This window comes from Sparassis crispa (genome assembly GCF_003851025.1).
Source record: "Sparassis crispa DNA, contig_000005F, whole genome shotgun sequence".
Lineage (NCBI taxonomy): Eukaryota > Fungi > Basidiomycota > Agaricomycetes > Polyporales > Sparassidaceae > Sparassis > Sparassis crispa.
In genome coordinates, this window is record NW_020939752.1 from 2199734 (window position 1) to 2215461 (window position 15728).

Here is a 15728-nt window from a genome sequence, read left to right on the forward strand (position 1 = left end):
TATGTCCTATATATAATTTGTTGCATATCATGATCAGTCTTTGCATTGCTTGGGTGATTCAAATTGTGGTGTATATGATTCTTGAGAGTCGGAGCGACGTCCTCCTCACGAGCGCTCATCGTGATCGCGGCTAGATCCGAGTCATCGACAGCGAGCTTGACGGCGGGAGCGCCGTGGCTGCCAGTCTAAGCCTTGACCATGTCTCTGAGTCTCTTACAATATTCAGCGATGGAGGCCAAGTACCGTCTCCTCAACTGGTTTGGCCAAATCTTGTGCTCGACGTTAACGTTCAACAGTCGCAATTACCGTCGATCACAAGATCGGTGCTGCTGGACCGTCGAGCCTCAGGACAGTGGTCGACTTGACAGGGATCCACAAGTCACTGTCAGGATGGGTTCACGCTGCGCCGGTCTCAGAGAGCGAGGAGTCCTCTCATCGATTTCTTTGTACCAGATTCACCATAAGGGGAGAAACGACTCTTCGAGAAGTGCCTCCGTATGCCTATAAAGAGCGCCAACCTGCCGCGACGTCCTTTTATCTACCGCCACTCTCGAAGGACTTCCTTGGCTCTTGACATAGTCACGATACCAACTACATATGTGGTGCAGCCTGTGCCGTCTCCCCTTCACACCTAGTCCTATCTCGGTGTATCCCCATCCACCTCCGCCAGGTATTCTGAACGAGAAGTTGTACAACTACTTCCGATGGGGCGTGGCCATGGGGAGCTGGGTGCCCGGCGCAGTTACCACTTTAGAGTGGCTCGGTAAGAAACATGTCTGTCAGCTGCCTGTTGTCTGTGGATTGCTCAGGCGAAGATACAGATAACAATTCGTTCGGCAATATGCCTTCCATCCCGATGGTGTTCAACGTCCGATGGGAGTCACCGAGCGGAACTGTACGTGTCGATGTGCTGACTGGACTTCTCTTTGTTTACCTGACTGTTCTTCTCGAAGATCTTGGTGTGCCACACTGTTTGCGCCACAATCGTCCGGGCGACGTTCGACGCCCAAGATGACTCCCTTCAAGCGTACACGGACCTCTGCCAGATTGAGAAGGTTCTCGGTCGCCCTATGATGGGAGCTCAAGGTGGTCGTTTATCTGGCGTCGATTATGAGGGCGTCGGGCACAAAGTCGACCTTCGCCCATTCTGGGCGCTCAATAACAAAGAGCGTATTGAGTTCAACTGGCACGCCTTCATGTCCAACAACCTTGGGTGGATGCTGAACCGACCAGATGTGTACGTCATCTATCTCGGCTTTAGCGTCTTTCTAATTTATCTCGCGAGCACTCTAACAACGTCTCCTCAGGTTCCCGAGGTTCGGACCCACAGTTACCGCAGAACGCCTCAACTTCGAGCCTTCGCCCACTGCTACGAGCGATATCTTGACTATTGAACTCGTGGACATCTTGCACGTCTTGTTTTCCTACCTTTCAGATGCCTCCTTTGTGCTCTTTCTGTCCACCTGTCGTTCGCTGCGGCGTCATGCTCTAACTACTTTCTAGCCGCATGCACGAGTCCGTGTGCTCGCCCTTGGGTGGGCAGTGCCACTTGCGCACGAATATGCCCGAGAGGCCGAGCTTCGCGCCAAGAACGGGCAGGCGCCTGTGCCTATGGCGCACGCACAGGAGTCACCGTACGATGGCGATTGGATGCTGTACCTGTCGCATGTGCACCGCTCGGCGAGCATGCGTGTACGTCGTCATCTCTGGGCGATCGCCCTGGAGCTACGTCGTGCGTACGACGAGAAATTGGGGCTAAGTGAGTATGCCGACGTCCAAGATGAGAACGGTAAGATGGTGCGGAGCGAGGCGAGGAAAGAGTTTGAGAAGTTGGTCCTCATCAGGTTTGTACAGTATTTGGCCTCGAATTTATCATTTATGCAAAGCTGAATCGACCTGCAGGTATTGTTGGGATAGGACTTCAGAAAAACTGTACTCGTTGTGAAATCAGTGGTTTGTCGATCAGTTCCGAAGATATTGCTCCTATTGTCTTGTAGAACCATAATAGAAACTTTCCGACCCAGGGAAGTGTCCGAGTTGTTGTTTAATTCTAAGGCCAACTGTAAAGTCAATCTTCAACAAGGAAATGATTAGCTATAGTACTGTCTAACCAGGTGGACGAGAATATGGCTCGTTCGCATGTAGTCACTTCCCTACCAAATGTGGAAGGTCAGTACGTGGGACGGCTAATTAGTGATTATCCATATCGCGTCGTACTGTGGCACACTGAAGACATGGTGTGCTCAGAAAGAACCAACCCATCTGCGATTGAGACGACTCCGACGAGCGCCAGCGCGCCGACAGAAACGTCCTCGTATGCAAAAGGCGCGGGAGACGCATGCCCACAAAGGTAGATTGGCGGGAGTAAAATACGGTGATGGCGCTGTATAACCACAGGATACCATAATCCCAATGACACCACCGGCAGTAGCGTACCCCGCACTTCACCAGACCGTGAAAGACAAGATATTAAAATTTTCTGATGGAGCTACATTGGAGAGAGATCGCCGAAGACACAGTGTAGTCCACATTCTATCTGAGATGTCTGCTAGCATGCCGCCGGACGGGCGTAACAGCCGACCCAATAGCTACTACTGGCAGGTTGGAATTGTGCACCAGAAAGGGAAACGGGATTGCCGCAGACGGCGCAAAGTCAGACGAACTATATAGTGTCCCAGACAGCCAGCTGAGATGCATATATCTGGTTTCCAGCAGACTTGGCTTTCTCCTGAATTCAAATGTTACAACATACTGATCCGAGTTTGATACGGTATGCCAGTCCACTTACACTAGTGCCTTTCATGGCCCATCGGATCACGATGATTCCATTCAGCATGCAAATCGTCGTCCAAATGGAAACGTTTTGGAAAACCCTCGGACTGTTTAACATAACGGTGCAGAGTCAATGCTGTCGTTGTATTGCGGTGTAATTCAGCTGGCCATCTCGGAGATTGCCGACGGAATTTTCCCGCAGTAGATATTGTACGCTCCCGCTGATCGTCGGAGAATTTTATCGTCGCTGCACCGTCTGTTGCTGCTTGTGCAAAAGTAGCAAGATTGGCATGCTGTAGTTTCGGTGGTTGGTAAGTCCAGAGGTCGCAGTAAGTTCTCACTACTACTTCAAGATGCCAAAATGTTGATCAGTGTTCACTCAGTACTGTATTGAATTTTGTCGTTCTCTGATAACCGGCAGATTCGAGTGTAGTACTTTGGGCAACTTGGTGGCGGATGCATATCTCGATTTATCTTTCATCGTATGCCAGTCTCTAATCTTATCGTCCTTTGTGTCGCCGCTCTATCACGCCACTGGCAACACAACTGTCCACAGGGCTAGCCTTGAACTGCATTGGTATGCCCAGAAGTCTTCGGTGTAATGGTCTGCTGGACATTGGTTGGATAACACGAATCTTTTGATGTAGGTACATTGTTGTTGAAATTCTGATGCTCTCCTAGATCTCAGGAATTTTCTCCGATATTTACTGTTGAACAATCGCTTGACGATCGCCACTCCTCCTGTAAGTACTTCTGTTGGTTGTGCTATTGTACTTGATGGCGCTGCCCGATGCCGGGACTTCCTGCGGTTCGCACTGGCCCATCATGCGAATTAGAAATGGATACCACCATCTATTTGTCCGCTATGCACACTTTCCCCGGAACACTTCCCTTAGTCACCTGAATACCGACTCTTCATAGGCGATAACTCTCGGTACCGTAACATCGAGCATCCGAAAGTTCTTTGCATTCTCGTCGCATGTTTTACCGGGCCGCAAACAGATTTTCTTACAAGTACTAGGCTAGCCTTCGTTATAGCCACTGGCAGCACGAAAGACATTGGATGTGTGCACGCGACCTGCGTAAAGAATGACAGGTCGCCCTCCGAGTCGACGCAGAGTTCTTCCGGCCTGTGGGCGATTGCACGGCGGTTGGTTTCATGATGAGTAGGAATGCTACCTAAAGGCGCGCCATTTAACCATCGTGACTTCTCTGATTATCCTGATTTGTTCCCGTGGGTGCTATATTTACTGCAACTGTACGAGACCAGGAAGCGTTGAGAAAGAAGGTGTCCCTTGTGACCTGTATGCGCACGCATCCTACGGTAACACCGTTCCTCAGGAACTCATCGCATGGCGCAGCGGTGCGGTCGAGCATCATACGAATAGACGCCACGTTTATAGATTCGACTGGCATCCTAGTTCCGCAAGCGCGCATAAAGGATGCTGGTTAAGAGTCCCGCAAATGATTCCCCAGACTTCTTTCCCTAGCCTAACCCACGGGCTCGACACCAGCGTTTTCTGGCTCCAACATGTCTTCTGCCGCAGTCCTCGAGAAAGCCGAAGGAGATCCCAGTCGTTTTGAAGATGCAGCAAGCTTTGAGAAAAAGGGGAAACAATATGGGAATCTGACCGCGTTGGCCCAGGCAGCGGCGACAGAACGTGCCCTGACGCCTCTACAAGCCATCCGTACCTACTGGCGGGCATTCTTCTGGAGTATATTCATGTGCATGGGTGCCTTGCTCTCGGGTTATGATTCACAGGTGAGAATGTACTGAATGTAGCTGGTTACTGGTGAGTTCGAGGTCTGGACTTGCAGGTTGGTGGAGGTCTTTTGTCAGTTCCATCTTTCCGACGGGACTTCGGATATGAGGCGGATGGTGGATGGGTCCTGGCTGCTAGATGGCAGAGCTCATTTAACAGTGTCAGTTCTATTGGGAGTATGTTCGGCGGTTTCTCGCTCGGTTACATATCCGATAAATTTGGGTGAGACTCGGCGCTTCTCACTCATTTATGCCGTTATTCATCTCTCCATTCGTCCATCGTAGACGCCGTGGTGCCGTCGCTCTTTGTTGCTTAGTGTCCATTACCGGAATATTCATTCAATTCTTCACCCCTCCGCACAAGAATGGAATGCTCCTTGCAGGCAAACTCATCAATGGCTATGCGCTAGGTAAGTCTCGTGCACTTCAGAGACGATTATCATTCATTTTAGTTGTTCCATAGGCATGTATGTATCCGGTGCCAGTGCCTATAGCGCCGAAGTGTCTCCTTTGGCACTTCGTGGAATCACTACTGCGTCGGTCAACTTGTGGATTGATCGTGAGTGCGGAAATGTGGGTCAGTGACGAGAGTAGCATCTAACATTATTGAGCTCCAAATAGTTGGTCAATTGTGAGCGGAACAAATGCTTGTAAGATATCCCTTGTAACCGTGTCTCACAGCATGTCCAACGGTGTCATTGAGGGTACTGGCAACTTCTCGAGTGCCTACGCTTACAGGTTGCCTTTGTATGTTCGGCAAGCTTCCTAGTTTTTGACGCTTTCTCTTACGCTCAGTCCCACAGTGCGTTGCAATGGATCTTCCCTGCCATCCTTCTGGCTGGTCTTCCTTTCGCTCCAGAGTCACCTTGGTGGCTTGTGCGCAAGGGCCGTGTGGAAGATGCACGCAAGGTGATCATCCGGCTAGCTGGTGACAGCACCGATATCGATCTGCAATTGCATCAGATCTGTGAGACGATCGAGCTTGAGGAGACGTATGCTGTGAATTCGACGTACATGGATTGCTTCAGAGGTTCGTGATGTTTGACATGTCTCGAGAACAGAAATACTAACCAGACTTCTAGGTGTCAATCTCAGGCGTACCATCATTGCATCCATGGTGTTTGTACTCCAGCAGGCAGCCGGTATCGTCTTTGTGCTCAGTTTCAGCACGTACTTCTTTGAATTAGCAGGTTTCGCGGATAGTAAGGCATTCCAGCTGGGTGTCGGCGTCACCGCTCTCGGAGTATGTATTTGCGCTATGTTTCTGTACTCTCATTTCACTCACCAGAAGTATGAATTTTGCAGGTCGTCGGTAACTTGCTTACGTTTTATACCGTCAACCGATATGGACGTCGTTTCATCTTTAACTGGACCATGCTGGCGTGCACAGTCGTACTCTTCCTCATTGGGTTTCTATCTATTCCTACCTCCCAGGGTGCTAAGTGGGCTATGTCTATCTTCGTGAGTTTCCTGACATTTATCCAAAAACTCTGACGAATGAATCACTTCCATCGGTAGACTCTAGTGTATAACTTCATCTATCAGACGGGCATGTGCGTCCAATAGTACGGCTCATATGTCCGTGGTTTCTGACTTCTCTGTGCAGTGGTCCTCTCGGCTACGTTATCTTCGCTGAAGTCTCTAGTGCGAAACTTAGGTCTAAGACCATTGGTCTTGGTATTTTGACCAATTCATTGTGCGGCATGGTGGCCAACATTGTCATCCCCTACCTGTTAGTGACTGCAGTTTAGTAGCATTTATCTCTCACGATACTGACCTCCGACAGCGTGAACCCCGACGAGGCCAACTTGGGTGGCAAGGTCGGTTTCATTTTCGGGGGTCTCGCTGCAATCGGCACGATTTGGGCGTGGTTCTATATCCCTGAGACCAAGGGCCTCACCGTAGATCAGTGAGTACACTTCGCTATCCGACCTCCGTCGAACGCGGTGAACCGCGCATCACAGGATCGATACACTCTTCGAACGTGGCATCTCTGCGCGTCATTTCCAGTCAATAAATCTTGAGGAGGAGGAAGCGCAGTAGGTGAAGGCATGATGACATGACGACCACCGTGCAGATACGCGCTTTTGTAAACGCTTTACGACGATACTTGTACAACTGAAAGCTGTGATGACTGGGAATTTCCGAATGGGTACTTTTATTTTCGGTCACTAGCAATCTGCGGAGTAAGTATGATGCATGATATATCACGTACTACAACTTCCGAGTCTCTTAGCGATAAGGCGATCTCCATCGACCTCGCGTCAAGATGAGATGTGTCCCACAGATCCGCTGGCGTTCTAGTAAGGACTCGGAAGGTATAGATTGCATACGATCTTCCACATTCAAGTCTCTGCCTTGTTTTCTGTTGCTACATATCCCACCAGCTATCTGAGAGCCCAGCAACCTGCAAGATGTATCCTCCTAGAGAGCCATATGAGACCGGGAGGCTCAAAGTGTCGGAGATACATATCCTCTCAGCCAGTGCGTCCTCTCGCTTAGCGTATTGCACTGCTTGCATCATGATGATATTGGATCTAGCTACGAAGTGAGCGGAAACAAGGAGGGATCTCCAGGTAGGCTGAGTCATGCGGCAGATTGTTCGTAAATATTAATATGCTCCTCAGTCGTCTTCGTTCACGGTGCGCCTGCCAGGGTGAGTAGGAAGCTTGATCCAACTTCGATTCTTTTCTGTTAGGTGGTCCCGGCTCTGGGTCGGACGCCAAGGATCGTTCATTCTTCAACCCAGCAAAATACAAGGTGCGATGATGAATGAACCATATTTTTCTCTGCATTGGCCACTGGCAACAACGCGTTGTGTCTGCAGATTGTTCTCCTTGACCAAAGAGGCGCAGGAATGTCCACACCGTGAGTATCTGATAACAAGCAGCCGTTGACCCAAGGTTGGCTCTCCTCAACGTGATGATGTGATGCAATCAAGATCTGCTGTCACGGAGGAGAACACCACATGGGACCTTGTCAAGGACATTGAAAGAATTCGCGAGCTACTCAATATCGACAAATGGCACGTTTTCGGAAGCTCCTGGGTAAACACGCCGTTACGTTCTTAAAGTTGTGTTATGCTCACAGCGATCTTTCTGTAGGGATCTTCGCTTTCACTGGTATATGCTCAGGTTCGATGCCATGATATTTCGCCGGACAGGACTTCATATATTCCCTAACCAGGCACATCCCAATCGTGTTAAGCCTTATACTTCGGTAAATTATGTGCACGGCCACTCTCTGTTCGACATCCCTCTGATCGTCATGCAGTGGTATCTTCACCCTCCGAAAGAGGTACGTAGTACATGCCTTGATCCCAGTATCTGTTAAAATACTCTCCGCAGTGAGTTGAGGTTCTTCTACCAAGACGGTACTTGGCATTTGTTCCCCGATGCATGGTATATTTCATGATCTACTGTCTGTGTACTACCGCCGTTGACTAGCCGCCGGGCCATGAAGGGAAGATTACCTCGCCCCCAGTCCCAAGGCTGAGCGTCACGACATGATTCTTGTTATCATGCCCGGCTCAACTCGTCATCTGAGACTTGCGATACACAATGGATCGCTCGTCGTCTGGTCTTATCACTGTTGTCGTACATGTGCGCAGTTTACTACTAAAGGCACCCTGGAAGGACCCTCGTAACGCCTAAATATTCCACTCCGAAACGCAGACGTCATAGGCTTGTCAACTCGAAGTATCGTCGTTCCTACAAAGATAACAATAAACTCACGATAGCCTCGCGATAGGGCTTGTGTAATGGCCGTTGAACGTTGAACGTCCATGATTTACGGCTTCCGAATCTCGGGGTCGAACAAATGACGCAGGTCGTTGAGGGGCAGGTATATCAGCACCGCAGGCACCTGTTCAGACACCATGCTACGAGAGTGTTGAAGCCGGATGGAATAATGAAAATTTCATTCCCTGCAGTATATGAGCGACGAAGAAGGGTCGCGCTGAAATACTCGAGGACAAGGTCATAAGATACCTCCTGTGGTATCGGATGGATCGAGTCGTACATTATCACTATAGTCGATGAACGTCGAGCCACGTCTCGAAATCTGCAGCCAGAAATTTTGGATGCATTCATGAAACCGGTACGGGCAGAAACTGCATGCCGTCTGAGATTACTTTGGGAGGACGTCTCACCGTATAGATCCCTGGGAAGATCTACCTCCAGAAATGAATGCGGTGAGACATCCTCATCGTCCCTCAGGAAATTCTGGGGATCAATTTCGTGAAGCGGCATATTCGAACTTGCAAACATTCCTCGCTGTCAAATTGTGTCCCTGTACCAATATGTCACATTTCCACTGAGAAGAGATGGAGTCTCGTCCTCGCATTGGCAAGCTCTACGTCCATACTGCATAAGAGCTGTCGCCGGAAGACGAGGTCTCGTTCGCCAGTGAGGTGCAGTGAAAGGCATTTAAGTGGCGGCCAGAGTCGGAACCTGAGGCTCCCGTATGGTCTGAATTTGTCCGTACCGCCCAACTTTCCCGTCTGCAACCCATAGGTCGGAATATTCATACGTCGAAATGCTATGATTGTCACTTACCTCGAGTGTTTCGAATTTCGCCTCATCGTTCGATTCGCCTTATATTGCATTGGTTAGTAGAACGCACGGCATGCGCAGCTGAAGAATGGGGTTTCTCACCGCGCACGTTTTGACAGCCCGAAACCCGATGGTTGGGACCGTGAAGGAGCCTTGCGTGCCTTGTGAATTGCGTGTGAATTGCGGCCAGGGCGGCATGCGAGGCCTACGTAAGTTCCGTTGAACCGTCTCTTACAAAGCATGATAATCAGTGCGACACGATGGGAAGACTCGAGTCCCTAGTCCCTGTGTTGATATGAATGCTGGTTCTTGAATGTCTCCTGAGTCACGGCTCACATGTAGACAAGACAGCTGAGTAGGAGAGACCTTGGATATTCATGCTGGTGGCCGTAGCTGAGGGAAGGAGTCTCGACCTTGACACGTTACGATTACTTAGCCTCTGCGATAATCAATTCCACTCACATGGGGGGGTGGTTCGGGGATTTGCGAGGGGCGTTGGAACGAAGGAGAACAAACGTGTAAAGAGCCCTGAGCCCAGCATCGATGGCGATGGACCCCCCCGTGGCTGCAGCGAGGCGTGCCACTCATCAGACGCAGCGATGGAATCCTGGCAGAGATGGTCCAGACTAATCGTACTAGCTTGAGCGGCGGTCGGAGAATCGCCCTGTGGCGAGAACCAATATTTGGTCTGTCGACGACGAGCTCGATGGAAGAGGCAGCAACAGAACTGACAGAGAGCGCTTACTGTAGGTTTACGACCAATCCGGACGGTCACAGGTCACACGGATTTTCAACGACCCCGCCAATAATTTTTTCTCGATTTGAGATTTATTGAGATTTATCGAACCATCCAAAAAAGGCAAAACCTGTCCGGATTGGTCGAAACCCTACAGTATTCTCCATGTTCAAGTCGGGCCAGTGAATTGGCGCTGACCTCTGAATCGTTCCAATATAACCAGAGCTTGTATCCAGCCGCTGTACATCATTCTGCTCACGATTTCTAGATACTGTACTATTTCGACCAACTGTTCAGGCATTGTGACGCGTGATGCTCAGTTCGGCCAGCTCAACAGTTCAGAGGTTGCTATGACTGGTGACAAAAGGTTCAGTTCAGGTCGTAGTGGGCGCTTACTGGCTTTAGAAGGCGTGGGAAAGCGGTGAACTGACCTTCGGTTGAGTTCGGAGACGTGTGTGATGCGTGACTTTTGAACTCAGAGCCCAGTTCAGAGGGTTGCGTGATGCGTGACTGAACAGTTGGTCGAAATAGTACAGTATATTGAGTCGTCTCTCGTTGCTGCATAAATAAGATGACTCAAGACGACGTATCGTGTCCTACTATCACACATGATCGTCGGGCAACAAGTACTGTTTCAAGCTTCATGAAGGCAGAACGAGGAGCGCTGAGCCCGAGCGTTCGAACCCCAGATTCTTGAACTGGACTATCAGTGAAATTCGATTTGTGAACGGTGCTCGCTCCGGGACAGTTGGCCGTCTCTGATTGCCATCTTCTAATATACTATCGAGCCGTTCTATCATAACACAGGAATATGGCCTCGATGCGAACTGTGCCACGAGGCCTTCGATTGGTTGGGTAAGTATAAAGATCAGGCCTTTCTCCCGTTTACCCCCGTTTACCAACCTTTCTTCACCTACAAGACGACTTCCACGCATCAAAAATTGTCAATCCCATTCTGTGCGACCAGCTCGGTGTGCACATGTTTCACCTTTACGAGCTATCCACGTCACTCATTGATCCCTCTTTCTCTCCAGCCTTTACTGCGCGCGCCATGTCTATCTCACCGATCCTGGGAGATACCCGCCATCGACACATTAAACGACTCAGTCCCTGCTCTTCATTCCCATGTAACCACGCGTACCTCCCTCCAGAGGCGCGCGAGAGCCGGTGTCGGCCATTCACCGACGTCGACCGACTACTTAGCCCTGTTGTAACCGAAGCATGCAAGAGCCGGTATCGACCATTCACTGACGTCGACCGACTACTTAGACCCGCCGTACCTGGGTTACATGGGCCCGGACGGAGTAGCCGTCCCTCGTTCATGGGAACTGTTAGTCATGCCGGAGGCGGCAATCGCCGCTGTATACAGCGCGTGTACCGCCGTCTTATAGCTGCCTAGAGCAGCCTATCTCACGGTGGGCCTTGCCAGCGGTGTTCGCACCGACGCTTGACGCGCCGATTTGAGGACCTCGAGGTTTGCATTCAATGTAGACCCGAGGGTTTTTTCTTTTCTTTTCTTTTTGTCTTTTTCTCCGTTATTTGTTATTTTACAAGCCCTTTTTCTTTTTATTCTTAACGTTACCTTCTCACTGCCCTTTTTTAACATTTATTCTTAACGTTCCCTTCTCACCACCCCTCTTTAATTTTATTCTTAACGTTCCCTTCTCACCGCCCCCTTTTAATCTTTATTCTTAACGTTCCCTTCTCACTACCCCAGTTTAATTTTTATGCTTAATGTTCCCTTCTCATGTTATTTTTTTAAAACTGTCTGGCAGTCCAAGCCCCAGGCCGGGTCTTCCTATTATACTTCTTGACATTTCCTTCTCACCTCCATTTTAATGACCCTTTCACCTTTTTATTCTAGATGCAGCTAGCCTGCAACCTCAAGCTGTGCTGTGGTGCCGTGGATGTCACAGTGCACATCCAACATGATGCGTGACGTGTCGGTCGATGCGCCCTCCTGGTTCAGTCGGAGGCCAGGATGGCTCCCCAGCCGCGCCGGTTCCTCGCGCGAGCCCGGTCAGACTCCGCTCCGCCCCCTCCCATTCGCTCCAGCTGCGCTCGTGCACCCTCGCGCTCGTTCCACCCCCGCCCCCTCGTTCATCCCGGCATGGATATAGATGGCCTCTAGTGCTGTCGTTGCCACCGAAAAGCTCACCTCGAGCACCAGGGACGCGCTTCCCGCACAGCGGTCCCCGATCCTATCCAAGAGATCTTGGCCCCTCCAGGGTCTTTTGGTGTCTTCTAACCCTTTCCGTCTTCGCGCGCGCATCGTCCGGCGAAGACGTCCTCGCGCAGAGCCGAACGTGCCTTGAGCCGCGTGATGCACATCTGAGATGGTACGTTCCATTGCTGCGTTGTCGAGAACTCCGTTGATTTCTGGTTGATTTTAGATGCATCTGTGTGATCCCGGAGCTTCCCTGCTTTGGTCGATCCGCGGCTCGGCACCGATCCTCTGCGTTAGCTGTAGAAGCAGTATACGCCCTCGCCGCGGAAGTGCGCGCGACCGTATCGTCTACAGCCTGTTCACATTCCTCTCGCTTTTTCCGTCAGCACAGGCAAGGATGGAAAACAGCCTTTGGTGCCACTCGTGCCAGAGCGCCTGCCCGGAGCCTGTGGGTTCGCTTCGTGTGCCGCGATCCCTCGGAGGTGTTGGCCGGATCCAACTCTTCCTGACACCTCCTCAGATGTCGTCGTGGTCGGTCACGCCCGTCCAGGGTTCTTATATCCTCGTCGACCATCTCCTCCTTGGATAAGCGATCGCAGCAGTGGAAGCGCGCGCTCAAGCGTAGACATCTGCGAGCTTGTTGAACCACTTGTTACAGAACATCTACCCCGGGCAATATCCACCGGTATTGTCTTGCGATATCCGGCGTCCACACCGCCAAACAATTCCCAGTTTGCCCCAACTCCTTCCTTGCGCATCAATTGACGTGCCGGCCATTGCAGCGCCTCGAGGCCATCCACTGTTATCTGGTAGTAATAGTGGGAGGAAGAGAGAACCGCGTCCGTTGACATCAGTGCATGAGTCCAGGGCAGACATGTCGAGAAATTCATCGGACGGAGGGCGACCGGCGCTATACAGCAAACTGGTCGCGAATTGCGCGCGCACTGCGTCTGTACCTGCGGTGGATCTCCAGGCCGTCAGCTAGTCGTTTTGCTAGCGGGCCTTTACGCCATCTGATTCCTGTCTCGATCCATGTGTGTGTACGTGGATTGATGCCGATGTATGTGGAGAGCTCACGCAAGGCAACTTCTGTGCGAGTCGTGCACCAACGAGACGCAAGCCTAGGCGAACCAGCAAAGCGGTGGAGTCTGACGCGGGGGATGTGGTCGTAGATGCGTATGCACGTCATACGCATCCCTCCACGGGGGACGCCCATTTGTCGGGGATACGTTCCTGGACCAACCGATTGATGGATACGATTCCTTTCTCGATAGCCCCTCCCGTCTCGGCGGTCGGATCCACTCCACATACTTCCCGTCCCTCAGCACCTCAGACCACCGCCATGGTGGTGCAGATGATTACCACGACACAGACAACAATCCCCCATTGCCCTCGAGGACTTCTCCGTCACTCTCAGACCAACCCTCGGCCCCATCTGCGGTTGATGTCCTTTCCCCCATTCCGGCTCGCTCGTCCTCGTCCTTGCCTGTGACCCGCACCTCTCGCCCGTGCTTGGTGATCAAAATGACTGACACTCTTAATATTCGGTGCCAGTGTCATGTTGTATGGTGCCAGCATACGGCGTCCTTTGGGATCTCAGCATTGCCATTCCATGCAACCTCTCTTGCCATCCATAACCGCCTCAGTCCGTCGCCGCCACCCGTTCGGCCGCGCTGTGTGCCCCCAGCTTTGTCCGATGTCCTCCACAGGCACTCCTACTCCCTACTCCAGCTGGCCTCTTCCTGCGTCCGGTACCACCGCCGCGCCAGCTTCATCTATGTGCTCTTACAATTCCTTCCCGATACACCGCCACCAACTGGTCTTGCGCACTCTCGTGCTGTTCTTGCGCGTATCGTGATCGCAGTGATGCCTACGGCGTTGACGTCTCCGCCCGGTCTTGTCCTCTGTTCCCTGTTCCCGTCCCCGCTCCCATCCTGTTCGGCGCCCACCGATAGTTGTATGTTCGCGCGACCTCTGGAATGACGCTCAGCATACTCTACGCTTCCCTTTGTCTGACTTGACGCGCCCGTTCGACGCTGGGTGCTCTTCGATTTCTTCTGGATGGGGTGCGGCGGTCGTTGTGTTGTGAGTAACTTCAGTCGGGAGATCGGCGCTTTCGTTATCAATTGACGCAGGGAGAGGTAGATGTATTCGCGCATGTTGTATGTACTACATGACTGCTCTATGAATTCCATGGTTCTATGTAAGATATAATGTTTCCGTAGCGTGTTCGTAAGATGAAGCGTCACTAAAGATAAGCGCAGAATCATAATAGCCATGGTAATCATCAAGGACCAAGGTCAGGAGCCGGTTGTTCAGGTTTTACAAAGCTCACGAAATATGGTGGGCGGAATGACAATCCGGGAGACGTTCGCCTTACAAACCAACTGGTTTGAGGAGAGGGGTGCCTAGCGCACGACTCGTGGCATCCCCGCCGTTTGAGGTGCCGGTGATCATACTGGCTTGAACGATTAAAGATATTGTTTGAAAGACTGGCCTGTAAGAAGAAAATTTCCCTTAGACCACTGTCGTTTGTCTGTTCCTCCAACCCAGTGTGATAGGCTGCAAAATCAAACTTCGTCAGTAAGAAAAGGGCCTAAAGGTCACAGATGAGAGGGACGCATGATATTAGGATGAAAGTAGCTGAGTGCGTTGTGGTGTAGACGATTTAACTTCTGACATAGTCTCAGGCAACGTTCTGGCCTCGAAGGTTACAACACACGCAATCAACACAAACGCGCACATGATCCAACTGCAACAGACTCACAGTCGACGAAGAGATAAGCGTGCATATATTTGTGTGCATTGAAAAGATCGCAGGAATGCGAGTAATCCATCCTTAGCATCGGCAGGAGGGACTGGGTTGGAACAGGTGCTTTCTGACGAGGACAATTTGGAAAGACAGACCATACCTACTTCGTGTCTTTGTTTGCGCAGAATGAGTTAAGGCGGCCATCGCGAATGTGCTTGTCTGTGGATTGAGACAACGTAGTGTGAAATTGTTCGAGCTGGAAAATTGGCATCAGGCCTGCTACGACGCGCCATAGTCCCAGTCTAACGTCCTTGATTGATGGGAGGAGATGTGGCATTAGCTGTTGAATCCACGGCCGGAATCCTGGCCTGTCGACGCACCGTCAGACTCGGACTAGACACCACAGTGCTGGATATGGAAACCTCTGTCGTTCATCAACACCGTTGTGTTTCTCGCATTCGGAAAAAGGAATATGTACTAGCTGTAAGTACCATCAATACGAATCAACATCGAGACGCGATAAACTCAACGCTGGAAAAAACATAACATCACAACCAATCATTGGGTGGCGTCCATCTACTTCACCGTTTTCCTGGCTCCAAAGTATGGGTCGCAAACAGTGACCAAGCCTAAGTCGTCATCCTTGAACCTGGTCTCCTCCAACACCTGTTGCTTCAATTCACGGTCAACATCTTGGAGCACGCCCAGCGTGCCACCGTTGCAATGGGATCTTGATGGCATCTCGTAGCTAGTTAAATGACTCGACTGACTGCTCGCTCCCGTGAGGACAATCAGTTGGGATGGGAGTAATCTTTCTAACCTGCCTCTCCGGAAACTACTCGTTGAGTTCTCCGCTGAGCTCAAAGGTCTGGCTCCGGATCCTTGGGCTGCCTACCCGCAACTACTGGCGAACTTGGTCGTGAGTCGACACCCAACCGGCGATCCTGACTCTGAGGACCGTGACAACGGTGCTGAAAATTCGCATC

At 51.1% G+C, this 15728-nt stretch overlaps 6 protein-coding genes across 6 annotated transcripts; 4 read left to right on the top strand and 2 right to left on the bottom strand.

The window, feature by feature from the left end:
* Positions 1-597: 597 nt before the first annotated feature.
* SCP_0607390 (hypothetical protein) lies at positions 598-1503 on the top strand (the record flags this gene model as incomplete). Its single annotated transcript, XM_027759871.1, has 4 exons — positions 598-763; positions 822-895; positions 954-1237; positions 1308-1503. The coding sequence occupies 4 exons, from the start codon at positions 598-600 to the stop codon at positions 1501-1503; spliced, it is 720 nt and encodes a 239-aa protein (XP_027615672.1).
* Positions 1504-1611: 108 nt separating this feature from the next.
* SCP_0607400 (hypothetical protein) lies at positions 1612-1945 on the top strand (the record flags this gene model as incomplete). Its single annotated transcript, XM_027759872.1, has 2 exons — positions 1612-1844; positions 1903-1945. The coding sequence occupies 2 exons, from the start codon at positions 1612-1614 to the stop codon at positions 1943-1945; spliced, it is 276 nt and encodes a 91-aa protein (XP_027615673.1).
* A 2358-nt stretch (positions 1946-4303) lies between these two features.
* On the top strand, positions 4304-7884 carry SCP_0607410 (General alpha-glucoside permease; the record flags this gene model as incomplete). Its single annotated transcript, XM_027759873.1, has 23 exons — positions 4304-4534; positions 4591-4757; positions 4820-4944; positions 4998-5093; positions 5156-5165; positions 5216-5281; positions 5338-5564; positions 5617-5777; positions 5840-5995; positions 6053-6087; positions 6141-6266; positions 6321-6443; positions 6499-6573; positions 6992-7018; positions 7076-7110; positions 7162-7176; positions 7233-7294; positions 7362-7402; positions 7476-7581; positions 7639-7668; positions 7721-7753; positions 7808-7831; positions 7882-7884. The coding sequence occupies 23 exons, from the start codon at positions 4304-4306 to the stop codon at positions 7882-7884; spliced, it is 1974 nt and encodes a 657-aa protein (XP_027615674.1).
* A 1003-nt stretch (positions 7885-8887) lies between these two features.
* Positions 8888-9285, bottom strand: SCP_0607420 (hypothetical protein; the record flags this gene model as incomplete). Its single annotated transcript, XM_027759874.1, has 3 exons — positions 8888-9035; positions 9091-9128; positions 9190-9285. 3 exons carry the CDS (start codon positions 9283-9285, stop codon positions 8888-8890), a joined length of 282 nt encoding a protein of 93 aa, XP_027615675.1.
* Positions 9286-10634: 1349 nt separating this feature from the next.
* On the top strand, positions 10635-14402 carry SCP_0607430 (hypothetical protein; the record flags this gene model as incomplete). Its single annotated transcript, XM_027759875.1, has 2 exons — positions 10635-10678; positions 14255-14402. The coding sequence occupies 2 exons, from the start codon at positions 10635-10637 to the stop codon at positions 14400-14402; spliced, it is 192 nt and encodes a 63-aa protein (XP_027615676.1).
* A 916-nt stretch (positions 14403-15318) lies between these two features.
* SCP_0607440 (hypothetical protein) lies at positions 15319-15483 on the bottom strand (the record flags this gene model as incomplete). The annotated part of the gene is made up of 1 exon (XM_027759876.1): positions 15319-15483. One exon carries the CDS (start codon positions 15481-15483, stop codon positions 15319-15321), a length of 165 nt encoding a protein of 54 aa, XP_027615677.1.
* Positions 15484-15728: the final 245 nt, after the last annotated feature.